We start from the raw sequence: 26,996 nt of genomic DNA on the forward strand, positions 1-26,996 counted from the left end.
GGAACGTGGTACTTTATGGGCTGCTTCAGGGAAACAAAGGACTGAACTGGCTATGGACCGAAAAGGCAGACTGATCAGATGCTCAGAGCGACTGCTCTTCCACAAAGCCCCACACCATGCACTGCACAGAAGGCATGTTCAAAGAAATAGCACTGAGCATCGCTGCACCTTCCTGAGTGCATCAGGGCCCCTGTGAGCAACTGTGTGGCTTTCTCGTCAACTTTCTGAAAACAAACAAACAACAAAAATGCAGCACTTCCTATAATTACAGGTAGAGAAACTGAGGCAAAAAAATAAAGAATAACTGGAATGAAGAGAAACAGAAGCCTATTACTTAATTCGCTTCATCCCCAGGTTCCACTGTCTGTAAAAAAGGGAGTTAAGTTACCCATTTGCAAATTCCTAGTGAAAAATAAAATCAACCCAAACCCCATCTGATAACGAGCCAAGATATCCGGCGGTCACCACACGTCTAGCCATGCACTTCACTCAGAGGCAGAGTGTGTGGCTCTCTGCTTTCTTCCTGCTCGCCGAAGGGCAAGAGGTCCCGGGAACTGGTTACCAGTGATGCCCTAGGAACAGCATTACTGTGACCCAGAGCCCTGCTCGAGGGCTTAGGCAGTGGGCCTGGACCTACGTGACTGCAGCAGCCCGACAGACAAGGTGGATGGGTTGGGACAGGTTCTGGAATAGTGCCTCCGTGGTGATTCACCGCTCATGACCATCCAGCAGTATTGTGCCTGTAGGGGCGTCCCTCAGCTCACTTCTGGATTGCCCAAGAACTGTATCTGCTTTAGAGCAGAGCTTCTGAAACTTTCAAAGTGGACACAACCCCCGTCAGTTCTGATTCTAAACGTCTGGAGCGGGGCCTGAGATTCTGAATTCTACACACCCTTAAGCAATGCCCATCCTGCTGGTCTGAGAACCAGTTTGAGTAGCAAGGCTCTGAACTGTGTACTCCCCCCCACTGGAGCAGACGAATCTCCTTGGGCACAGCTGTCCCTCACCAGTCTTTGGCCCTGGCCCTGCCCGCCTCCTCCTCCCTACCCAACACACTGTCAAATCACACTGTGTTCTGAAGGGGAGCAGTAACATGAACACCCTGAAGGTCATTCACTTTTGGTGTTGAAAAATACGTTTTTTCCCAACAGACTGACTTTCCCAGTCACATAGAAAATAGGAGTTGGGCTATCAATGGGCCCAGAATCATGACGCAACCACTCCGGAAACTTTTTGTCAACAGCAACCCTCTGAAGTTAGCCAGCAAGGTTAGCTGTAGCTTGGTCTCAGCAGGTTATCTCTAACTCTGCTATGTCCAGTCTCTTCTGGAATCCTTTCAGGTTTTCTAGCTATCCCACCCTTTTAAGAGTTCATTACAACTTTCTTAAAGGGTGCCAACCAAACCTGCACATGGTATTCCAGTTGTTGAACCATCACCGTTAAGTAAAATGTCAAATTACTTTGTATTTAGTAAGCAAGAGATAAGGGGAAGCGGCTGAGGATTTCGCCATCCCAGGATTAAAGATCTGCCCAGATAAATAAAACAGTCTCTCTATAAAATCTATGTGGGAAGGCAGACTCATGGGCAGACATCCCCATTCATCATGTGCCAATGCATTGTTTTTCTTTGTAGATTCGTACTGGATGATGATGGACTAAAAGAACCATTATTTGGTTTCAGTGTGCTACTGTGCAACGAACGATAAGGTCCCTGAACAATAGCCTTTTCTATACTGCACTTTCAAGACTACCCTCTAAAAATAACCCCCAAGGCACTCCAGGGCAATATAGCCCTCACAAATTAAGTATGGAACCCTTAGCACAGCGAAGGCACACCCCTTGCCTCCCACCCTCTACTAGGGAAGAAAGCACATACATACCCAGTTTGGGGACAGGCTGCGTGTCCCAGAACTGGTAGCTTCTTTTGCTGGCCTCCTCCAATGTTTTGGCAGGTCCCTGGCCCACAGAAAACAGTTCAATGGCCTTCTGTATTTCCTGGATCCTCTCTGCTGGCAAAGAGTTCATCTAGACAAGACAAAGTCGGGGAGAGAAAAGGCTCATTATGTTAATAAGTACTTTTGATTAATTATAGGTTCAACAGTTAAAGGAGTACAGCTTGCCTGGCCAGTGTGGCTCAGTGGTTGAGCTTCAGCCCATGAACCAGGAGGTCATGGTTCGATTCCAGTCAGGGCATATGCCCAGGTTGTGGGCTTGATCCCCGGTGGGGGTATGTAGGAGGCAACCGTTCAGTGATTCTCTCTCATCATTGATGTTTCTCTCTCTCTCCCTCTCCCTGAAATCATCAATGAAAAAAACACAATATATTGAAGGGATACAACTCAAAGAAGGGGTATGATTCCTCTATCCCAATCCCAGAGGTCACATATTGTACAACTGGAGAAAGTTGCTGATGATGAGCAATATGATGGGGAGGGGGGTGTTTTCTGCAGGGTTTCTCCCCTTCTTGTGATGTTTGATGGCAGAATACATGTTCAGTGTAGAATTCCAAACAATGCAGGAATGTGTAATACATATAGAAAGTAAAAACCCAACAACCCCATCCCTCAAATATAATCCTTGTCATCAACAGTCTTAATTTGAGAGGTAGAAGAGGCAAATATAATTTCAGACTTTTTTACATGCAAGCTACAAACACACACACACACAAAATTTCAAAAACTAAAATTGGATCATATAGTATTATTCTACAAACTGCTCTTCTTTAAACACTATGTCTAAGAGACCTACCCATGTGGCCCCACACACTTGCCCATTCTAACTACTGTGCATGGGCCACAGTTTATTTAGCCAACCCCCTACCAATGGGCATTCTGGTGGTTTTGTTCTTCAGTGTTACAAGCATGCTGCAATGAACTTTCTTGTACGTCGATTTTTGCTCATTTGGATATGTATTCCTGCAGGATAAATTCTAAGAAAGGAGGTTTGCTGGATTACAGGTATGTACATTTGAAATTATAATATGTATTGTCAACTTTCCCCTAAAAACAGGCTAATAAACCAGTAAATATTGCTATGAGAATATGTTTCTCTAGACTCTCATAATAAAATTTACCAAATCTTAATCTCTGCCAATCTAGGGGAAAAAAAAGACTGCTTTAATTTTCATTTCTTTCATTTTGAGTTTAATCGTCTTTTCATACACTGACTAAACATTTACATTTTTTCTTTGTGAACTGTCTACTCATTTCATTATTTTAAATTGATTAATATATTTATTTTCCCAGCTTATTGTTTATCTTTTTAAAAATTGTCTTTTTACTTTTTATAGATACATTGTAATTTGTCATTTTTTTATGGCTTCTGGTTCTTATAATTATTAAAAATATGCATAATTTTTTCTAACACTATTTTTCGCCCACTTAGATTGTGAAGGAAAGGAAGACTATAAACCAACATGTTTACATTGCCTTGGGAGTTAGGATTGTCAACATAAGACACGTTTAAGCCTGTAAGAATTTTTATGAATTTACTTGAGCTAAACTGACGACAAATGCCAGGAAGCAAAATCTCAACTGATTGAAAAAATGCTCCAGAGAATGGCAGTTATGTGCCTTATTTTATAAATTACAATCAAAGGAGGAAGTGTAAGGGGTTACATAAAATCCACTGGTGATAGATTAGGGAAGCGGGAGAAAGTGGGGGAATCTCTGGGCCTGGATAAAAAGTAAACCTAATAAACACATACTCCTTTTACATTTGCGGGTATAGGATAGTTAACAATGAACATAATAACAACAACAAGGGATTTTGTGGTCTTTGCTCTGGTGCAGTGGGGAAGGAGGGAGGAAGGAAAGAAATTACAAAAGGTGTGTTATCATAAATGTAGATGCAAAAAGACCATAAGATAAGCTCAGTTAAGGTAAAGATTTATCGGGGAAGATACTGGCCTAGAACATGACTACCCACCATGACTCATTTTCAGATAGAAAGTGTTTGTTTGTTTGTTTTTTTAATATATATTTTATTGATCTTTTATAGAGAGGAAGGGAGAGGGATAGAGAGCTAGAAACATTGATGAGAGAGAAGCATCGATCAGCTGTCTCCTGCGCACCCCCCCACTGGGGGTGTGCCTGCAACCAAGGTATATGCCCCTGACTAGAATCGAACCTGGGACCCTTCAGTCCCCAGGCCAACACTCTATCCAATGAGCCAAACCAGTCAGGGCAAGTGTTTGTTTTTTTAATATATTTTTGTTGATTTCAGAGAGGAAGGAAGAGGGAGAGATAGAAACATCAATGATGAGAAACACTGATTGGCTGCCCCTTGCACGCCCCCTACTGGGGACAGAGCCCACAACCCAGGCATGTGGCCTCAACCAGAATTGAACCGGCACCCTTTGGTCTGCAGGCTGACGCTCTATCCACTAGAAAAACTGACGAGGGCCAGTTAGAAAGTTTTAATTTCAGACCATCCTATGTGGTTACTGTAGGCCTCTGAGCTTGTAAGGTCTGCCATGTAGGCCTCCCCTGAGCTTGTCAGATTTAGTATGTGGCCCCTTTCTCATCCACAGGATTATAAGTGATTTTAGTTTTCTTCCTCTTGCTATGATTCCCCCCCTAAATTCTCTACAATGAACTACTTCATTTTTATAAAGAAGAAAATGGAAGAGCTATGTAAATGGTGTTTTATTAATATTTTGTAATTTCAAAGAGAACCATTTTGATATAGGCTCAAGGTCACACCCTCCACCCCCGTGGAGTCACCCAAATACCCATCCCCAGACAAACAAAAATAAAAATAAAAATCCTAAAGCCAAAGCATAGGCTTAGGCTAGGATTCCTGACTGAAAAACCTAGGTAAGCCACCTCTCTCATCTTTAGAACGGGAAGACCCCCACCTACCCTGTAGGGATGTTCAAGTGCCTGGCAAGAACCTAGCCAACGCTGTGGTCAATATGATGGTCTTTTTTTTTTCATAGGGGGTTTGATACTGAAAATAGTAAAAAATTACTTGAAGTCATATCTCAATAAGTTGGAGTATAACATTTGAGGCATGAAAGAAAGTGTAGGTAGATTGGAATGAGACCAAATTTCTCATGAGGCTTATAAACTGTTAGAGAGGCTATTCTAAAAGAGGAATCATGGGTATGTTATGAACTTCCCCCATCTATTCTAAAGAGGATAGGACTAGCCCTGGCCGGTGTGGCTCAGTTGGTTGAGTATCATCCTGCACAACAAAAGGTCACTGGTTCAATTCCTGGTCAGGGCACGTACCCAGGTTGCGGGTTCCATCCCTGGTTGGGGTGTGTAGGGGAGGCAACCAACCAGTTAAGCTCTCACATCAATGTTTCTCTCTCTCCCTCTCTCTTCCTCTTTCTCTAAAAATAAATTTAAAAAATATATTTAAAGAGGATAGTACTAACATGAAATAATAGGTTTTCTTTTTTTAAAATGTTGTTTTATTTATAAAACAAAACAATCCTTGCTAATACCTCCGGGTCCAGTCTTAGGCTGAAAACTCTAGGCCAGTGGTTCTAGCTAGTAGAACTGGGAAACTGACTGTGTGACTCATGATTTTCATTACAATGACTATGGCAGTGATAGCGAACCTATGACACGCGTGTCAGCACTGACACGCGTAGCCATTTCTGATGACACGCGGGAGGATGAAACATTTGCTGCTCCTGAGGATGAAACATTTGCAAAATAATGTTTTTTCCTCAAAGTGACACACTACCCGAGTTATGCTCAGTTTTTGGGCGAAGTTTGACACACCAAGCTCAAAAGGTTGCCCATCACTGGACTATGCATTAACCATTTGTACGCCATAAGCGGCAGACCTTTTAAAATTAAATTCAAAATATCATAGCAGTTAACTGGTTAAGAGAAAGCTTGCAATACATAAAGGTCTGCCTTAAAAAGAATAGGCCTCATATTCCCACAGTGGTGGGGACTTAGATGGAAAAGGCTGAGAACCACTGCTCTAGGTAACGGGCTGGTACAGCGAAACTACTCTCCACCCGGCACCTTGCACAGCACTACATGCAGTTATGTACCTGTGCATCCTCAGAGGACACCATGCTTGGGAGTCAGTGTCTAACCTGCTGTGTCTTAAGGTATGAGAGCAGATTCATCACCTAGGTCTAGGGTGGCAGAGGGCAGCAGAGGGATCCAAGTCCTCCATCTCTAAGTAATACCAGTGGAGATGGTCAGTCTAAATCGTTTCTACACATTTACCCCAAACCCTTCTCATCTGAAAAATCAACTCTCAGTAGCAAGAAAACAGAGCCTCTTTGTTACCTTCACAGGCTGATCCTGGGCTGAATCTGTCTCGCTGCCTTTCTCTTTCTTCTTTTTTTGTTTCTTTTTCTTCTTTTTGGCTCCAGTGTCATTGGCTGGACTCAAACCACTGTAAAACAAGTAAATACCAATGCAGGGTTTAAAAAAAGAAAAATCATCTGTTTTGGGCTACACTGACAAAGAGCTTTCTGTGAAGCCAGACCTGCCTTAATCAAGCCTTTGGCTTCAGAGCAGACTAGAGAATCATCCAGGTTCCCAGAAGAGGCATTTGGAGGACACCAGAAAACACAGCTCTCCTCCTACTCCCACCAGCTCCCAGGGAGGGAGTGCTGTGCAAGGAATGTCCTATTTGTTTGAAAGGACTGTTTCTATTCTGGTTTTTATTTTCTATGATTATTTTCTTTAGACTGTCAGGTTGCTGGCACCAAAGGCAAATGATACCTGTTAACAGGGCATTCATACCACCAAGAGCCCTAAATTTAAAAGGATGACAGCCAATAATAGTCTTTGTGGAAACCCTTCCTCACCCCCACTCCTTCCCTCCCAATGCATTAGCTTTAACGAGTTTCCCTGGCTGAATCTAAAGCACAAGGTAGTATTAGAAATGAAGGAAGCAACAAAGAAAAAGGTAATTTAACATTGCTGTGTCCAAAGTAGTCACACAATCATGAAAAATGCCTAAATCAGGCCTGCAGGATTGAGGACAACTGTCAGCTGATTAAGACTGGGTGAAATCATAGTCAAAATCCAGGAGTAGGGATCTTGGGAAAAGTGAATCACCAGCCATTCCTGCACAAAGAGATTGCGTGAAGCCTGAGGGTGAGTATGAACGTGGTAATACTCATGTCGTTTTCCTTCTTTGTGACACACCCAACGAATGCAGCAAAAACAGTTTCTTAGCCACATTCAGGTTTTCTACCATCTCATGACTTTCCGTATTCTCTCTCAATATCTTCAGTGAGACACAAATCACATATTACAGTTTCTTTGACATTTTCAATTCATTTGCTCTGAAATGTTTCTCCCAATTCTTGTTGATCTTAGGAAACAGTTTTGATTCTGGGTTTCTTCATTTTATTGATGAATTTTAAGGTTCACCTTGCAGCTTGCATTCGCAATTACTGTTTGGTTTCTGCCATGTCTAAATTGATGTTGGCATTGCTAGCCTGGGAGTAATTAATGCCTAGCATCTCTCTGCCATCCTCCTTGGAATTCTTCCATTAAAAAGTCAAAATTAATCATCATCTACTGGTTTCTTATGCTGTGGGATCAAACCTCTCCTCTGGGTTCCCCCTTGGATTTTCAGGCCCCAAACCAATTTTTATTTCTTGGATGGAAGGGGAGGTGGAAGCGTGGAGTTAGGAGGCCCAGGGTCCAGAGGGTGAGAACCAGCAGTTTGCAGCAGAGGCGAGGGAAAGGTTGGTTGCAGGATCCAGGGATGGGAGCGAGGAGAAAGAAGGGCTGAAGAAGAGTCCAAAAGAAAGAGATGGAACATGGGAGCTCTCTCAAGGAGTGGTTGCCACCTGGCCCCAATCACAAAGCTGCCTGCCCAGAGCTTTACTGGAACTCTAGGTGAAGCTCTCATTGAGCCTTGGCTCAGACACTCCCACCGCAGACCACCCTACTCTTGCCTAGACTGTGGCTGCAACTTCAGCTAATCCTCCCTCTTGGCGATCCACAGGCGCGCGGCACACCCAGGCCAGGCCTGCCCCTGCCCTGACCGTGGCCTGCGCATCATCTACTTTCCCCCTCAGTCACCAGCACATCCACGCGAACAGGCGGCCTGAGTGTGGAAAAGGCTTCAAGCACAAGTACGCCCTGGAAGCCCATCAGCGGGTCCCTCACTCTGGAAGACCCCAAGGTGGCAGCAGCCTGCAGCGGGCTTTCAGAGGCAATCCCTGATGTGGGGGGCCAGGGTCCCCTAGTTCATTTACAGTCCTTTCTGTGGGAAAGAGGAGGCAAGGCTTATGTCTGGGGTAAGGAAAGGAAATGGGCATTTAAGGAAAACAAAGCTCTGTGTTAGGAAATGAGCAGAAGTGAGGGGGGCAGAGATGGTCCTTTGGGAGAAGGCTGGAATCAGAACTCATTTTCTGAGATTCCTGCTCCCACTTCCAAGTCCTACTTGAGATTTCTTCACGGCAAATGTTTCACCTAACTGGCTTTTCTTTCTGGATTATTCTCTCCCTTCGAGCATTCTGGTAGGTATCTGTTAGGTCAGAGGAATTCCAGAAGCCAATGCATGCAACCGATGGTGACACAGATAACAGACTAGTGCACCAGACAGATGGCGACACAAATGCTGGTCCCTCCCTGGAACCAGTGACAGACCAGGGCTCCAGGCAAATGGTGGCGCAGATACTGGCTCCATTCCTAGAACCCCTGCCCGCGGAGGAAATTCCACCGCCCTCAGCTCACGGTCCTCCGTCCTCACTGAACACCTGTATAAAAAAGTGACTCGGCTCCCGCCCAGCACGACTTCCCTGGTCCCGATGTCCCTACCCTCAGGACCTGTGAACCTCGCCCGGAGTGCAAGATTAAACTTCCTTTTGACTGGCCTGGATTCTCTTTGTTCCCTGAGCTTCAAACCTCACATTTGGTGCCGAAATCCAGGAGGGTGCGAGCACTCCATCTGACCATTCACGGTCCGGGGTGCCCCCTTCTCCTCTCTCTCTAGGATCCTCCGGCTTCTCCCCCAGCTTGGCAGCATCAGCGGTAAGTCCCGGCCCGTGCCGATCCCTGACGGCTGTCCGGCGTCTCTGTCCATAAACTGCGGCCCACGTCACAGATTGTCTTCCAGGCATAGCCCTCCAGACCCCTCCAGGAGGGGTTCCAAACCTTGGGAGGTAGCGGAGACGTCCCTGCCGCCCCTCGGTTCTCCGGCCTTTTGGCCTCCGTCCAGACCCCGGGAGGTAGCGGAGACGTCCCTGCCATCCCTCAGGTCCCCGTGTGTAGCCTTGTCTGGACGACTGGGACGCTGGTCCTTTAGCCTCGGCTGCTGACCTCAGGTATCGAGCATGGGTAATCAAAATTCTAAAAACCTGATCCGAGCACACCTCTAGGGTGCCTGCTCACCAATCTGGCTAAGCTAGGCCTGTCCCAGGATCTGCGCCCTAAACCCTTCATTTACTTCTGTAACGTGGCATGGCCTCAGTTTGAATTGGACAACAGGTCAAAATGGCCCGAGAACAGGACTCTCGATTTTAACATCCTTACTGACCTCAGTAATTTCTGCCGGCAAACCGGGAAGTTGCCTGAGGTCCCATATGTCCAGGCCTTTTTCTATCTGCGCTCCCATCCCTCCCTCTGCTCCTTCTTTTCCACAGCCCAGGTTCTCCTTGCTTGCGAGAAACCTCCTCTACCTACGGACACCCCTCCACTTTCCGCCTTATCTGAACCCCCCGAAAATCTTTCCTCCCCTCTGACTCGTCCGCCTTCCTACCCAGCCCTCTCCCCACAGCTTCTTCCACCCCGCCGTCCACTCCCTCCCTTCCCCCATCCTCCCCCACCCAACTTTCGCTTTTAGAATTTCCCCAATAGCCACCCACTTATCTCGCAGTTGGCCCCAGATATTCAGAAAAAGTTAAAAAAGGCTGAGGATGGCCCTCAGACCCCGGTCCGAGATCTAATGAACATGGCCTTTAAGGTTTTTAATGGCCGTGAGGAGCAGGCAGAGTTGGATGGGGAAGCCCGCCTTCGACAGAAGGTAAACCTGCAAACCCAAGCCCTGGTTGCGGCCCTGTGGCCGACGGCAGCCGCGCATGGTCCCAAGGGGGCCGTGCGTGGTGGGGGTGCAACGAGAGGACTAACGCCACCTGGAGGATGCTTCAAGTGCGGAAATGAAGGCCACTGGGCAAGGCAGTGCTCCCGGCCCCAGGCTCCAACCAAGCCCTGCCCAGCGTTCGGTCAAAGCGGCCACTGGAAAAGTGACTGCCCCTGGAAAATGACGGGCCCTCTGCGTCTCAGCGTGGAGGGGCCGCCCTTCCAGGTCATGACCCACCGCTGGCCATGCTGGGACTGGCCGAAGACTGAAGATGCCCGGACTCGATGACCCCCATCACCCTCGCCGAGCCCAGGGTAACGCTCAAGGTAGCGGGTAAGCCGGTCTCCTTCTCTGTCCTGCCCTCCTTTTCAGGGCCCCTTTTCCCTTCCACGATCTCGGTCATGGGTATTGACGGCAAGTCCACCTGCCCGCTGGCCACCGGGCCCTTCCGTCTCCCCGACGACAGCCCTATAACCCACTCGTTCCTAGTCATGCCTTCGTGCCCTGTGCCCCTTTTAGGACGGGATATCCTCACCAAACTAGAAGCCACTCTGCAGCTCACTCGGAGCCCTTCAGCCTCCCTGCTTCTTCCCCACTCCACCCTTCCCAAAGAACAACTTTCTTGACTGCACAGACTCATCAGAAACTGAGATCATGATCTCTAGGAAAAATGCGGCGGTTTAAAATACAATTGGCTAGCCCTAACCGGTTTGGCTCAGTGGATAGAGCGTCGGCCTGCGGACTGAAAGGTCCCAGGTTCGATTCCGGTCAAGGGCATGTACCTTGGTTGCGGGCACATCCCCAGTACAGGGTGTGCAGGAGGCAGCTGATCGATGTCTCTTGCTCATTGATGTTTCTAACTCTCTATCTCTCTCCCTTCCTCTCTGTAAAAAATCAATAAAATATATTTAAAAAATAAAATAAAATACAATCGGCTAGAGGCCTGGGAACAGGCTGCGGGGCCTGCTCCCTCCTCCCTCTGCCTTTTCTAAATATTTTAAAACTAGAGGCCCAGTGCATGATTGAATCATGCACGTGTAGGGTCCCCTACACGCTTTTGCTTTTCGCGGTGGAGCTGGGTGCCTGTCCGCTGGTGCACCAGGCCTTTCAGAAGCCTCCGGCTCTGCCTGGTGCCGGAGCAGACAGGCACCCAGCTCCCCCACTTTTGATGGTCCGCGGCCGCTGAGGGGGGCTACCCTGCTGTTGAGAGGCGCAGGGGGCGGGACTCCCGCCCCCTGCGCCTCTCAACGGCCGCTGAGGGGGGCTGCCGCGGACACCTGGCTACCCTGCCGTTGAGAGGCGCAGCTGGGTGTCCGCGGCAGGCCCCCTCAGCGGCCGCGGATCTGGCCGTTGAGAGGCGCAGGGGGCGGGAGTCCCACCCCCTGCGCCTCTCAACAGCAGGGTAGCCCCCCTCAGTGGCAGCAGATCCGTGCCTCTCAATGGCCGGATAGGCCACCCTGAGTCCCGCCCCCCAGCCTCCCGCCACCCAATCGTGGGCGTAGCGGAGTGATGGTAATTTACATGTTACTCTATTATTAGATAGGATAGCATACAATACTGAAACACTGATTGCTAGACATGTTTAGAAATACTTAATGGAAGGTCTGAGGCATGGTTATGCATTTTGAAGGACATAGAAGGAAGGTTTGAAGGCTAATTGGAAAGTGTGAACTTTGTGAAGGTTGTGTTTGTGACGAGAAGGAAAAGAGAAATGTTGAAAGAAAGAAAGAAGTTCTAAATTAACTGTTGATAAGAATTGTACAAGGGCCATTTTACTCTGAGCAAGAAAGTGAGGCTTCAGTCTCCAAGCCTGGCAGGACAAGGTTGCTGGATACTTAAGCTAAACCAGAATATTCAGTGTCTAACCTCTTATCCAACCATCCAGGTCCCTGGCTTCCACTACTCCTTTCCTTCCCTACCTGCAAGGAAACTGCTGAGGTGGCGGCTGAGACCCTTATTACACACATAATCCCAAGGTTCGGTCTCCCCACCTCCATACAATCAGACAACGGCCCAGTGTTTATATCAAGGGTCGTTCAGCAGGTTAGCACCTCTCTTGGCATCTCCTGGAAACTGCACATACCCTACCGCCCACAATCATCGGGTAAGGTCGAGAGGGTCAACGGCCTCCTTAAAGACCATCTAACTAAACTCTCTCTAGAAATCCGCAGCTCCTGGCTGGACCTCCTGTACATGGCCCCGACCAGAATCCGGGCTACACCAAGGAGCCCCACCTTCTTAAGTCCCTTTGAACTCCTATATGGGAGACCCTTCTTGCTCAACCATCGTCTCCCTACTGACCCTCCTCTCCTGGCTTTTATCTTCCATACCTGTCTCTACTCAGGCAGCTGCTCCGGGAACACGCTGACAGGTTTCTGCCCAGGCCAGAACCAGCCGACCAAGGCTCCCGAGGACCAGCCCTCCAGCCGGGGGACTCAGTCCTCCTTAAGAATCTACATCCCAAGGCCTTGGAGCCCAGGTGGACGGGGCCGCACACAGTAATCCTCACAACCCCACCGCGGCCAAACTACTTGGCGATCCCTCGTGGCACCACCTCTCCAGACTCAAGAGGACCCCGCAGCAGCATGACTTCTACAAATGTGAGGTGTTGGGCCCCACTAAGGTCCGCCTTAGCTGCCCTCCCCCTCCTCCTTCTCCTCCCGGCCCTGGGCAACCTACACCCACCCGCTTATGTGTGGAGGTTCAAGGTCCATGAAGCCTGCGACCAGGACAGCACACAAGACTGCCGGGTGCTGGTGGGATCTCAGGACTGCCCCCTGGTCGGCTGCCAGGCGGAGATCCTGATTGCCGTCTACCTCCAGTCAGTGTCCAACTGGGGCCGACCATATGCCTGTTTTGCTTACGACCAGCGGGACCCAGACAGGTGTAATCAAGACGTCAACACCTACGGGGGTTGCCGCTGGTCAGACTGTGTCATCCATGATGCCTATAATGAGGTCAGGTTTGGCCCCTTTTTCTGGAAGAATGGGACCTTCAACATCAGGGTCCAGGACCCCTGGGACCAACGATGGGTTGCAGGCGTTATGGGAAAACTATATGGGAGTGGTTGGAGCTTGACCCCTTCAGGGACCATCTACATCTCCCGGGAATATGTCTGGGCCCAGGAGGCCCAATTCCAGGTCTGACCAAGCTGAGTGAAGCGCTACATGCAAGACACTCCCGGGACAACTCTCTTTTCGGCTGGTTCCAAAGCCCCTTAGCTACCTGGATCCTACCCATGGTAGGGCCCCTAATTCTCATCTGTGTCTTTTTTCTCCTAGCCCCCTGCCTCCTCAAATTCATCCACTCCCGGATCGAGGAGATGTCACGGGTGACTGTAAACCAGCTCCTGCTCCATCCCTACACTCAGCTGCCCTCGGATCTGCCTCTGCCTGACCCTGGCCTTTAACACCCCCCCCCCCTCTTCGCCCCTGGTCAGCAGGAAGTAGCCAGGATGATTTCGGCGCCCCCTATCACCAAAAGGCCGGGATGTTAGGTCAGAGGATTTCCAGAAGCCGATGCATGCAACCGATGGTGATGTAGATAACAGACTAGGCACCAGACAGATGGCGACACAAATGCGGGTCCCTTCCTGGAACCCGTGACGGACCAGGGCTCCAGGCAAATGGTGGCGCAGATATTGGCTCCATTCCTGGAACCCCTGCCCGCGGCGGAAATTCCAACTGCCCTCAGCTCACGGTCCTCCGCCCTCACCGAACACCTGTATAAAAAAAGTGCCTCGGCTCCGCCCAGCGTGACTTCTCCAGCCCTACCCTCAGGACCGGGAACCTCGCCCAGGAGTGCAAGATTAAAAGCTCTTCCTTTTGACCGGCCTGGACTCTCCGTCTTTGTTCCCTGCGCCGCGAACCTCACAGTATCTCTCTTCGTCCTCAGAAATGGGGTCCCTTAGACAAGAAAATCTATTAAAGGTGCTGGCACCCACCGCACTCTGGGAATCCCCACACTGGGTCTGTCCCCACCTGAGGGAAGCTCATCCAAGGATTCTGCCTTTTAGTCAGTGCAAGTGAAACATCTGGCAAGGAAACACATGTGGAACCAGGCCATTTTGGCACTTTTTGGTCTTAAAGACCTAGAGGGGGTCACAGGAAAAACGCTTCAGGCGGGGAACTCTCCTGCTTCATGCTCACTCTGCACACAGGGTGCAAAAGTATTAAGCTTAATGAATTTAAAATTTTCCCAAAACTTTTATGAATTAGTAACTGCAATGTTTTTTTTCTTCTTCAGAGATCTGCATGTTCCCTGGACTTTACATCTTTTGAATAAAGATGTATTCTTGGGCCACAGCACCTGGAAATACATAATGTTAGGGACTTTTTAAAAAGAGTAAATTAGTTGTAATTAGATTTGAAATCAAGGCATAGTATCTTTAGTCTAATTTTTTTCTGTAATGAGTCAATAATTCAGAAGTCTTTCTGACCCATTTAGATATGCCAGTCCTACTTTAGAACAAGAAACTGCTGAAGGAATAAGCAAGGAGGTAAGTAGGACTGAACATGTCTGCATGCCAGGAGTGGTACTGGGTGACTCAAATACGTCTTGTAACAAAAGATTGCTTCTTTGAACACTTGGGTTCCAAAGATGATTATTAATGGGAACTGGGTGTTATTTTTACTTCACCACATAACCTCTCCTTAAGTAGCAGCCTTAGATTCCGGGTTCAGCTCAGTCCCCTCTAGCTGGGTGGCCTTAAGCATATTATTCAACATTTCTGCACCTAGTTTCTTCATTGTAAAATAAGGCTAATATCAGCTTCATAGGATCGTCTGAGATTGAAGAACAAATAAAATTTTTCAAAGATTCCAAAGAGTTGAAAGAATTTTGTGGTAAACATTCATGTCAATCACTTAGATTCTCCAATTAACCTAGATTCTTTTTTTTTTTTTTGGTTGTTTTTGTTTTAAATATATTTTATTGATTTTTTACAAAGAGGAAGGAAGAGGGATAGAGAGTTAGAAACATCGATGAGAGAGAAACATCGATCAGCTGCCTCCTGCACACCCCCTCCTGGGGATGTGCCCGCAACCAAGGTACATGCTGCCCTTGACCAGAATCGAACCTGGGACCCTTCAGTCCACAGGCCGGCTCTCTATCCACTGAGCCAAATAGGTTAGGGCTTAACCTAGATTCTTTAATCTTGTTATTTTTATTTTATCACATCAGTCCATCTATTCCTCTACCCATTCATTTATCCATCTTATTTACTCTATTTCATAGTAAGTTATAGACATTACGCTTCACCCCTAAATACTTCCAAGTAAGGCTAAGCTTTATATGAAGAAACTTTAGCTCTTCCTTAAAGTTCAGATGTACCCTGCTAATTGACAAATAAAATTTATGAACCATAATTATCTCCTGTATATTTTATAATTTCTCATAATTAATTATCTGATCAAGATTCTTGAACAAATATTTTCAACTCTGTGGGTAATAAAACAATTTGAAAACAAAACAAAACAAAACAGTCAAAATTCAATCTGAGAGTACACAAAACCTTAATCTGTAGAATCAGCTAAACTCAGGATATTGTTTTAGCTGCATATTCTAGAAAACCAACTTTCAAAGAATTAAAGAGTATAAAATACATTTCCCATACATTATGGTAAATACCACTTAAGCTTTATTTTATAATTCAGAAAGCCTTCATGGTCTTAAAATGCCTTGGGATCATTATGAATATCAATTATAATTTCATACTGTGTAGGGAGAAGGCGATCTGTAACCACATGCTGCCATTTCCTGTTGTAGAATGTCTTCTTCCGAATCCTGGTAGGAGCACTCAAATCCAGACTTCACACTCTTACACATGGACTACAGTTACCTCCAATCTTTACTGGATCTCCTTGATTTTACCTTTCTGCATCATTTTAAAATCTTACAGCTGTGGGTGGCTTTCCATGTGTTCCTCCATGCCTGAAAGCCTACAGGGACAGCAGCTTCTTATGCTGGAAGGTATCAAGCCCAACTTTTCCCTAGGCCAGTGGTCGGCAAACTGCGGCTCGCGAGCCGTGGCTTGCCGCTCTGTTGACTAATGAGTTTGCTGACCACTGGGATAGGGGCTTAATCACAAGGAACAACAACAGCCTGTAATTATTGGAATTGAGAATCTAGGTCAGTGGTCAGTTTGCCGACCACTGCCCTAGGCCATTGACACTCAGAGCCCATCTGTTCATCCACCCTAACCTCCCGCTGCTCTGGAATAACTGTGCTGCCACCTGTCTGGCCATGTTCTCTCATCAGGTTCCTGATGCAAAGACTGGGAAATCAGGAAGATCCAGTGAAGGCTGGAGGTTACTTTATTCCAAATGTAAGGTCATGAAGTTACGTGCAAGTGCACCCTCCTACCTATTATATCAATGAGATAAAGAAGGCATATCATGGAAGAAAGACTGATAACGTTCAGAGGAGGAATAAGATGAACTCCATAAAACCAGATGCTCAGCAAAACCCCCAAGGCCATAGCAACAAACAGGAAGCATAAAGTCATTTATGCCCTGAAGATAATTTTTTCTTTTAATAACTCAATTTTGTTACCACACAGAGGTCCATTTGCAGCCTATGACAACTCTGTGGTTTTCTTTTTCCAGAGACAGTCTCACTTCAATCTCAGGATTATATGCAGCATTAGGAGGTTTAAAAACTGGTTGATATTAGGAGACAAACCATCATTCCATTGCTGATACAATTTACAAATCCTTATTCATCCAGTGGTCAGCAAACCACGGTTTGCCGCTGTTGACTAATGAGTTTGCCAACCACTGTTTTAGCATATGGAATGAATTCTCTGGTCTCTGTATATGAATTACCTTAAGAGTAATTTTTTAATATAATTCTATAGAAAAAAAGAATCAAAAGGTCAAGGTGAATCACTGTTATGTAGTAACCAATTGAATACTTACTAAACACAACTTCACATAAGGAAGAGAGAAGATACTTCCTCCAACTTCAGACATCTTTACCGGTGTGCAAATCACTAAAACACTACCTTCCTGCCTTTGTTTGCTCTTGCTCTTCAGTGGAGACACTTCTATGAAGCCATCTCCTCAACAACTCCATTTTTGTGGAAGGATCTTGGGCTGAACTCTTGTTCTGTTTTATGCATTATTGATACTAGTGCTGGCAAACTCCAAGATCCAAACTAAAATAATTTCCTTGTATTGGCTTGACTTCGCACATGCAGCTACTGAGCAACAATCCTGTTTCAACTTGTACATCAAGCCTTCAGAGACAGCTGAAGAACAAAGCAAAGTTTTCTTAAAAAGCCATTTTTACTGAGCTCCCAGGTACTGAGCAATAGCCATGAGAACACGTTATGAGCTCAGCATGCTCTCACAGCCAACATCCCAAATAGAATAGAGAAGAGACTTCCAAGGAGCCCACTAGGGTTAGCTTTTAAGGTGATTGTAATTATTCACAAGAAGCCAAGCTCAGAGACCTTGAAAGTAGATCTTCAAGAAACTTAGGAAGCCAGTATCATTTCACAGAAGAATGGCCTCAATTTGGATTTGGGGATAACCAAACCAGAGAACCCCCCAGAGGCCAGGCTAGCCTTCTCTAAGAATTGGGCATCATGTTTAAAGGAACCTGAAGTTCATAGGGACTGGGTAGGTGTCCCAGGTCATGCTGGGATTCTACAAATTAACACAGAAATCTCTGAGAGTTCTCTAAGCTTGCTGGTCACCTTAACATACTCCAAAGAGATCGACCAGACCTTGGAATACAAAAAAATCAAAATCTAACTTTGGTTCATTTGGTTCCAAAATAATGAGCAGAGAATTAGTGAAATTTGCCCTTTTTTTTGGGGGGGGGGGGGGGGCGCATGTGGGGGAGTGATGTGTGCCTGCAATGGAAAGGGATGTGGGAGTTCACAGAAAAATTTTGAAATTTACATTCTAAAGTAAAGTTGATCAACCCAGTCATTAACCAACAACCTAGCGAACATGGGACGAATTAGCAGAATGACAGACCCAGAGGCCAAAATGTTCTAAATTCAAACATATAAGAAATCCTATGGATGCTGTGGTAGAAAGTTAGGGCTGGGGGAGGAGATGGAAAATGAACCTCAGTACTTATTTCTAGAAACAGAATGCAGTGCCAGGGTTTATGAGTGGGTGGGAGGGAAGGGCAAGCTGACAGATGAACAACAGGAGCAGCAAACTTCCAGACAAGATGAGTAGTAAGCATCTTAACCGGGACCTCCTCTCAATCCCACTGAATGACAAAACCCACTCCAAGGTGCGTGGCTGAGGAATAGAAAGCTGTTACTGTGGGAGCTAACCACCAGACTGGAAGGAATCTCAGGGCTATCTAACTTAACTTGTTTACAGACAGGAAACCAAGACCCAAGATGTGAGGCAAATTGGTCATCAATTAACCAATTAGTACCCAGAGAAAGGTCACCAATCTCTAAAGACCTGGCCCATTCCTCCCCCAACACTAGTCTTATTCCCTGTGAGAATTTACCTGAGAATCTCCAAAGCCAAAAGAACAGTTTCATCACACTGTTTTTATACGGAAAGCCTTCCCCCTCTGCCTACTAGATGTCCCCTTGATGCCTGATTTAAGAGTCTAATCTCCCAAACAATTTAATACTTTATATATAATAATGTGCTGCTTCCTGGCTTCCCAATGAAATTAAAAAGTTCCTAAGTGTTGTGACCACATCTTATACAGCTGTTCTAGTTGTGCTGAGCACACAGCTAAAAACTCAACAAATATATGCTTGACTGACGCCTTCCAGGCATAACGGACTAAAATACAACTCTGAAAAGCTAGAGCTTAAAAGAGGGTCAGAAAACATCATTAGTAATGTTTCCATAGGACAGCTATATTAATATTCTATGAAAGCAGTGGACATGCTGTGCTCATTAGAGCTACTGGTTAAGATTTTAAATGATCAACTTTATTTGTTGCTTCTCTCTCCTTAGCACCTATCCTATTCCTGTAAGAGTTAAAACAAAAAATCTCCACTATAACTACATCAAATGGTTCCAATGTCTTCAACACAGACCACGGGTTTAGTTTTAATTATGAGATCAACAGGAAAAAAGAGTCCAGAAAATAAAATTCACAATTTTCAGTCACTTTCCCCCCCTAAAAACTGGAAATGAATTCTTTGGGCTAAAATTCAAAATTTCCAGAGAACCTTACTAGATAAATCCTAGCCTCTATATCCTCTTGACTCCACTTTTAGACATCAGGAAATCCTTCTGCAGATCAATTTACTCATGAGGTATGATACGTTCAGCAATCCTCTTAGTACTCAGCAGGCAAAGGAGAGGTGAACAAAGTGGCATTTACAAGAGTGCCCAAGTAGAAACCACATGGTATGAATCAGGAATCGCTGCCTATCCTCTCTACTGCTGTGACTGCAGGATCACGTAATGCAAACTCTGCAAATTTCCACCAATCGGTTATTTATGTAAGAAACTGCTTGTGAATCCTGCATGACAGAAAAAACACTCAGGACGCCATCAAGGTACCCTAGGAGGCCTGTGGAAGACAGCAGGTTGTGGGAAGGGATTACAAAAGATTGCTTTTACTGCCACCCTCTGCCCTCTCCGGGCTAGTTAGCCAGAGTTTTGAGGATGAACAAGCCAATTCCTGTCATAAAGGAAAACTGTGGGTTTTTTGTTTTTGTCTGTTTTTTTTTTTTTCAAGCTCTAATATACTCAATAGCTTAAAATGGGAATGAGACAGAAATGTAAATTCCATAACCTCTGGGTTGGTGTGGTGAGCTAGACTGTAACCTGGCAACTCCAAGGTCAAGTCAAATGCTATTCAGAGACCATTTTCAGTAATTTTCTGAGCAATGACTCAATAAAGGCAGCAATTTCACACACTAGAATGACCTCTGAAAAAAATTCTGGTCCATAAAAGAGAGTTTACAGGGGCCACCTTTAAGCCGCCTCCATCACCAATTGGCTTCCTAGTTAGGGTGAGTCCCTGGGTTACTGAATGGATCCAAAGACAGGACTCACAGTCTTACGGAGTCAGGATGTAGAAGTCAATGCAGCAGGGAGAAGAAATCTGTAAGTTCATAATGGGTCTTTCAGGGTGTCATATGGAGAGGTGAAGATGCAAATCCCAAGCCTCATTACATAAGCTAAACCAGTTATAACTGAAGGCTAGCTGAGATAATCCATGCAAAGGGCTCAGCGATGTCCAAGTGCCCAGCACATAGTAATAACAACAAAGTATAACATTTACTGAACACTTAACAACAGTGAATCCTCCTCAGTTGCCTCCCAAAGTCAGTAGCAGTAGAAAAAAATTCTGAAGGACTAACCCCACTGAAGAATTTTAGTTTCTTTGTGTGTATGTGCCCTCAATAGAAAACACTATGTTCTGTGTGCCCTAAATGCAACAATTACAAAGCACCCTCCTTGAAAAATCAGAAGAGAGGCTAGCAGGGTAGAGATTTAAAATAAACAGTTAAAGAGGAAAATCTAAAGAAGCATCCTCCTCAAGTTACTAAATCTATGGTCCTAAAATTGATAAACTTCGCAGGGAAAGGGTTAACTGCAGACTTAGTAAAGCTGGGAAATTTTGGAGAGAGCACATTAAACAATGTGAAAAATCAGCAAAACTTGTTTGCCCCGAGCAGCAGCCTCCCTGAAATAGGCTCTAATTTTTCATTTCTTCTGCTTTCCAGTCTCTTCTCTTTGAAGCAGCTCTTGATTAGTTTCTTTTTAATTGCCACTTAATTGGAAAATAAAATTAGAACACTTATTTGATATCAGTGATGAGGCTTCTCTTTTCATTTCTGTTTTGATCTAGTTTTGAAAAACCAAAAGCTGAAGAGAGCAATTAAGAAACTAAAAGATTTCTTCTTTCCAAGAGCTAGATGCAGTTATAAGCCATCAAATAAATATGGAAAGAACAACTCTTTGGAGAATCTGAATAAATAAATAAAAAGCAAGTAAGGATAGCTTATGGAATTTCTTTAAAAAAAAGACCATTCTTTTCTGTTAAGTTTCTTCATAAGGGGTAATAACGCATAATTAGGAAGGAGGAAAGCTTTTCAGAACCCATCTTAACCTGTCCCCCTGGAGTAAGAGAACAGGATGGAAAAGAGACCCTTATTAAAGGGTTCTTGACCCATGGCTTAACAGCATCTCAATGGTATAGATGACATTGCAAAATAAATGCCAAACATTCCTAGGAACCAAAGAGTTTAAAAGTTCCAAAACAGCCAGATAAATATTACCTTTTTGGTACCAAATATTACCTAAATTTGCCAGCTGGTAAGGTTTATTCTTTAGTGATACTTCCTGGAAAGCCTTTCATGAAAAACAAGCAAGCAAATGAACCATATATGTAGATGAATCATGAACTGCCGGGGGATGTGGCATAAAAATGATCTTAAGTCTGACCCTCCTCTCAATTGCTGAGGGTAATTAACTTATATCAGGCAAGTACCAGGGTAAAAATACTGCCCTCCTTTTCTCTGTTGAGTGAATAATAAAATTAAAAAAAAGCAGACAGAAAAACTGCAATTAGATACATCTATATACACACACACACAATGTATATGTATGCATGTGCACTTACACATTTATATGTACATATGAAATTTAGACTCACCAAATGTTTAATTAGGGAAGAAAAACATGACAAGAAAAGTCAAGAACTAAACTTATACACAAAGGAACATGAGAAACTAGCACAACTGAATTTCCTGTTATTCCAGTGCATGACTGTAGCTCACCTCATTAATATAAAGCACTGTGAGCCCATCCTGAAAGAAAGGCCTAAGAGAATATGGGTTAGTTTGAACTAACTGCATATTAGACTTTAAAATTATGCGCATCAAAGGGAGATATTCCCCTCCAACTTTTATGTCACTTTTGAAAACATTTTAAATAATACAAGTAAAGACAATAAAATTTTCAAGAAGCCAAAAAGCAGTGGAAAACTTCCACAGTAAATTGGGGATCATTGATTGTCATAGGTGTTTCACAAAATCTGTAGTAAGATTTACAATGGGACTTATCTGAGGACAGAAAGTGTGTATGTAAGAAAAATCTGACATCCTTCCCCTCAGTGAGCAGAAATGAAACTCCACTAACATTGGGCTAAGAACTTTAACACTTGCCATTCATTCATCCAGCAAATATTCATTAAGGCACACTAAGAGCCAGGCATCTCAGGCACCTTAAGAGTCAGGTGAGGCACAGACTAGACACATATGTTGCTGAACTAACGTTAAGATAAAAGTTACAAAAAATATAGTACGTGATCAGGGCAGGCAGGCAAGCTGGGAGAAGGAAGATTTGAAGACTAAGAGGGAGGGGGAAGACTTCATTCCAAATGCTATGTCATTTAATCCCTACAACTAAAGGTTAAGTAACTTTCCCAAGGTCATAGATTATTAAGTGTCAGAACCAGGTTTTTACTCAGGGTTTTTGTTGTTGTTTTAAAATGTTTTTTATTGATTTTAGAGAGAGAGGAAGGGAGAGGGGGAGAGAGAAAAACATCAATCGGTTGCCTCCTATACGCAATCCGACCAGGGACAGAATCCATAACCGGGGCATGTGCCCTAACCAGGAATCAAACCTGAGACCCTTCAGTGCACAGGACCAGGCTCAACCAAATGAACCACACAGGCCAGGGCTGACCCAGGTTTGAATGACTACAAAGTGTATGCTTTTCCTACCGTGCCACACGGCTTCTTCCCAAAACCATTTACTCTGACAATTAACGGGAAAATGTTGAGTCTACCTCAGAATCTAAATGCCAAAACTAGACTCTGTCCTCCAGGCTGGGTCCTTTGGTTCTCACCTGCCACCTCCAAACTCATTTATTATAAAGACCTCTAGGTTCGAGATGCTAATAAACTTAATCTGTTCACCCAGACTATAATTGTAAACAAAACAACCAGCAATAAAAGAAACCCATTCCAAGTTTTTTAAGGTTACCACTTTGTTATACCTTAATAAACCAGGGCAGTTTTGCAAAATGATTCATAGATTACAGGGAACAAAACCCATTAATGAGCTATAGACACTGGTCAGAGCAACAGTTTAGCAGAAAAAAATAAAATAAAAGCAACTACACACAGAGCGAAGAAACTGTACTTTCACTTCTGAAATGACTTTCTAATTCAACAACTCTCATTCAGAAGGGCTGCACTTTCCCTTCTTTCTGTTTCTCCTATTTCCTCTTTCTCAGCTCTTCCATTCTTAGGAATCCCAAACTTCAGAACAAGGTTTTTATTACCTTAGATCTGTTGTGAGTTATAGCAAAAGAACATAGTCTTATGAAACCAAAACGGACAAGCTTCCTTTTCTCTACCTTCTTCCCATTTTTAATGTTGGCTGAGAAACAGAAAGATCTTTTAACCTAAGGGTTCATCACAGGTGGATTATAAGCCACTTTAATAATCCTATGTTCTCTCGGAATTTTTTTAAAAAAGTTTATCCAAAGACATCAACCTTCTACCTTTACCTCCAGCAATACCATCAATACTGCAAATGACAAGATGGCTATGAAAATCAGACCACAGATTCGGCCAAAGTTATACATCCAAAACAGTCTTTCATGACTTTCCATTAAAATTACATAAATATAAATATAGATACAGACAGGGAGAGTGAGCATCAGCACCAGCCACTGTAGCCATGTGAAGAGGAATGACAGGGTGTGGCTAACAAGAGTGAAAACTGATTTGGAAACAGAATTCAACATTCAAACGCCTGATACATTTCTTCTGCCCAAGGAACATACAGTTACCTGTGGGCAAGACCCTACAGTACAGGAGATGCAGTATGAAACCCACTTCCAAACACTGTCCAAGAAGCACCATCACTCAATTTCTTGAAGCTTGAGGCGACTTCGCAAAGTTAACAGAACCAATATGCCGGAAGACCTAATTATATATTGTTCAGGAAACTTGTGAATTATTTGGAGCAACAGACACCGTAAACACCAAAACATTATTATACACAGTAGTTGTGTAGGGTTTATAAGGTGAGTTTATATTTGGAGATCCTCTGGTAGTGACATTTTACAACATAATTATGGTTTGTATAGCCTGGTTAACTTCCTCATTGAAGATGAAGTGCAGCGAAGGGTTTTATTACTTATTGCTAATCACGTTGTTCACACAGCACCTCTATACGTAACGTTCCCTTTGAACTGTACTGTTATGTTGACCTGTGTTGTGCCATCGAAAACCTTTATCCTACAGACTCTTTTTCCCGGGACGCGTCTGAAGCACACACAGAAGAACTTTTATATAATAAAAGTATTGAATGTCCCCGGCCCTTAATAGACTAAGCACCCACCCGTGGTAAATGACAAAGAAAGCAACCAATCACCAGGCAGAATCTCAATGCCTCAGCCAATAAGAACGTGGGGGTGGGGTTATACTAAGCTCCCGGTGACTTCCCCGCACCCCAGAGACCCAGGTGGTGGGAGACTGGACAGGAATTGGACTCCGAGGATCTCGTTACCCCCGGTTGCAGCTGTTGTCCTCCTCGTTCTCGCAATCGCTGCAGTGCTCATGGCCGTTTCCGTTCCCTTCCATCATCTGCGGCCGCGGAGGGGCCGGCGACTTCACTGCTGTCTCACTCTCGTCCGCCATCTTGAGTTCCAAGAGCCGGCCTCCGCGCCTCGCTACATGGGGTGTTCCTATTGGACGAGGGGAACGGGCGCTATCTTCTGGGTTTTGTAGTTTTTGTGGCGAAGGGAGACGTAAGTGGGCGCGGCTCATTCCCGGGGAAACCGGAACAAGGTGGACTACAATACCCAGAAATTATGAGGGGAAGCCGTCCTAGGCCAGGGCCAGCACTGCTCGGAAACACTGGGCGTTGGGCCTCGCTTTGATGGCCGTCGCCGTGAGGCATGCTGGGAATTGTAGTTCGGTGTAAGTTCAGGGTTTCGGGCGTGGAGGCTCCAAAATCCAAGGTTTGACCTCAGCCTGCCCTTGCTAGTACCCGGGCGATTGGAGAACCGTTATTGACTGCCGTTAAGGACCGTTATCATTCCCGAGAAAGTAAGAGGGTCTGAGGCCCGCGTGTGTGACCCGCCTGAATGCATCAAGCCTTCTTAGAGGGGCTTTCCTGCAAGAAGCCAGGTTGGCTCCTGGCCGCCTTCCTTACTCGGGACTCTGGGCGGCCTCTGGTGGTTGGTAGATCGAGGCCTCAGGAGGGGCCGTGGATGGTGGTGTGCGGAGCACTGATTCTGAGTCAGGAGACTTGACTGCCGGGTTAGACCTTGCTGCTTCAGGACCTCCAGGTGCCGGTCTCCACCAAGCTCTTCCGCACACAGTGTCCCTTTCTTTTGTTTTATTGTTTCCATCACCATTTATCCCCTCTGTGGCCTCTCCCCCCTCCACCCTACAGTGTCCCTTTCATTCTCCGCAGCAACCCTCCACAATTACTCTTTATTGAGCACTTATATACCAGGCTCTGCGGTAAAGATTTACAAACTTCTCATTTAATTTTTTAAATATTTTTTTTTATTGATTTCAGAGAGGAAGGCAGAGGGAGAGAGAGAGAGAAACATCAATGATGAGAGAGAATCATTGATCAGCTGCCTCCTGCACACCCCACACTGGGGATCAAGCCGGCAACCCAGGCATGTGCCCTTGACCAGAATCAAACCCGTGACCCTTCAGTCCGAAGGCTGACGCTCACTGAGCCAAGCCGGCTAGGGCCTCATTTAATTCTTGAACAAGCCTAGAATGTGGGCTCTATTCCCTTTTTTTTTTTTTTCCATAAAGGAAGAAATGTGGCCTATATTGGTTGGTAAACTACAGTTACATAGCTAATAAGTGGCAAAATCAGTATATAAATCTTAATTTGTCTGTCCTTAGGCCATCTTCTTTATCACTACAAAAGTCCCATTGTCTGATACATTTACCCAAGGACATCAGTTATTAGAAAGTAACTGCAACATCTCTTTTTAAAAATATATTTTTAGTGATGTCAGAGAGAAAGGGAGAGGGAGAGAGATAGAAACATCAATGATGAGAGAGAATCATTGATCAACTCCTTCCTGCACGCCCCCTACTGGGGATCAAGCCCGAAACCCAGGCTTGTGCTCTGGACCGGAATCAAACCTGGGACCCTTTCGTCCATAGGTCCAAGCTCTATCCATTGAGCCAAACTGGCTAGGGCGGAAAAGACAACTTAACACCAAAGAGTTCCTTGGCCAAAAAGGGAAGTGATCTTTGCCTTTGGGAAACTCTCAACATGGGAAGAAACAGTTCCCATCTGACTCAAGGAAACAAAAGAGCTAAATATTGTCAACTCTTGGTTTTTATATTAGTTGCAAGAGCAGAAGTAAATATTTTCCAAATCAGATCATCTTAAATCATTTATATTTGGCTTTGGAAGGCAATCAAAGACACCTGCTCAGGCTGAGAGCTGTCACACCCATCTCTGCAGGGCCAAGACTGCTGTGAACCCATCTCTGCAGGGCCAAGACTGCTGTAAACACACACCACCTTACCTGCAGCTGCAGGTGAGTGGAGGAGGTCAGAGATAATAACAGTAAACTTTACATGTGTTAGTTTCACCTGTTGTAGCTATGTGACCTTGGGAAGTACATAGGGAAGGGGACTTGAAGAAAATTGTGCTTGGAAAAAAAAATTCACAATGATACCGAGCTGTAGAACCAGAACCCACATCAGGTATTCCAATTCCCAACGCTGCATTTTCTTTTCTCACAGATACGCAGAGGTTAATGAAGGCTAATGAAACAGGGCCGAGGAAGAGTGATGATAGGGAATGAAGGAGCTGGTTGGTTTCTGTGGACACTGCCATTCTTGCAGTTCAGAGCTTAAGTAAGAGAGGCTGCCTTGTATTTTACTGCAGACAGAGCTGTTTTTGCTCAGCGGAGAGCCTTTTCGGGGAAGTAGTCCGGCAGGGTGAACATGACCAAGCTCAGAATGCAAATCCAAATCCAAAATTCTGGAATCCAGCACCTCTGAGAATTTCAGAATTAGAAGG

The 26,996-nt window shown here is 45.1% G+C and overlaps 2 protein-coding genes across 3 annotated transcripts in view; one reads left to right on the forward strand and one right to left on the reverse strand.

Moving 5' to 3' along the window:
- NMT1 (N-myristoyltransferase 1) overlaps positions 1–24,637 on the reverse strand; it is a 41,036-nt gene extending 16,399 nt beyond the window's left edge. The window contains exons 1-3 of the mRNA XM_079797171.1: positions 24,495–24,637; positions 6,261–6,369; positions 1,881–2,025 (exon numbers count right to left, since the gene is read on the reverse strand). Of these exons, the coding sequence (XP_079653297.1) occupies positions 1,881–2,025; positions 6,261–6,369; positions 24,495–24,625 (385 nt within the window). The 5' untranslated portion in view covers positions 24,626–24,637. The remainder of the gene's footprint in view (positions 1–1,880; positions 2,026–6,260; positions 6,370–24,494) is intronic.
- On the forward strand, positions 6,389–15,386 carry LOC307114612 (uncharacterized protein). 2 transcript variants are annotated; one of them, XM_079797190.1, is made up of 3 exons: positions 8,982–10,353; positions 12,365–12,977; positions 13,302–15,386. In XM_079797190.1, exons 1-3 carry the CDS (start codon positions 10,292–10,294, stop codon positions 13,353–13,355), a joined length of 729 nt encoding a protein of 242 aa, XP_079653316.1. In that variant the 5' UTR covers positions 8,982–10,291; the 3' UTR covers positions 13,356–15,386. The 2 variants fall into 2 exon arrangements, 1 of the variants encoding a protein (XP_079653316.1); XR_013815022.1 differs by lacking the exon at positions 8,982–10,353 and adding an exon at positions 6,389–8,972 and having other exon boundaries at positions 12,365–15,386.
- Positions 24,638–26,996: the final 2,359 nt, after the last annotated feature.

The sequence above is a fragment of the Cnephaeus nilssonii genome, assembly GCF_951640355.1.
Source record: "Cnephaeus nilssonii genome assembly, chromosome: 19".
Classification (NCBI taxonomy): Eukaryota; Metazoa; Chordata; class Mammalia; order Chiroptera; family Vespertilionidae; genus Cnephaeus; species Cnephaeus nilssonii.

What these genes read in the sequence shown, in the direction of transcription:
- LOC307114612 (XM_079797190.1), top strand. Translation starts at nt 10,292, where the DNA reads ATGCCCGGACTCGATGACCCCCATCACCCTCGCCGAGCCCAGGGTAAC. An exon ending in GGTAACGCTCAAGGTAGCGG is followed by an intron (nt 10,354 to 12,364) that starts GTAAGCCGGTCT and finishes GTCTCTACTCAG; the next exon opens with GCAGCTGCTCCGGGAACACG. An exon ending in TCCATGATGCCTATAATGAG is followed by an intron (nt 12,978 to 13,301) that starts GTCAGGTTTGGC and finishes TTTTTCTCCTAG; the next exon opens with CCCCCTGCCTCCTCAAATTC.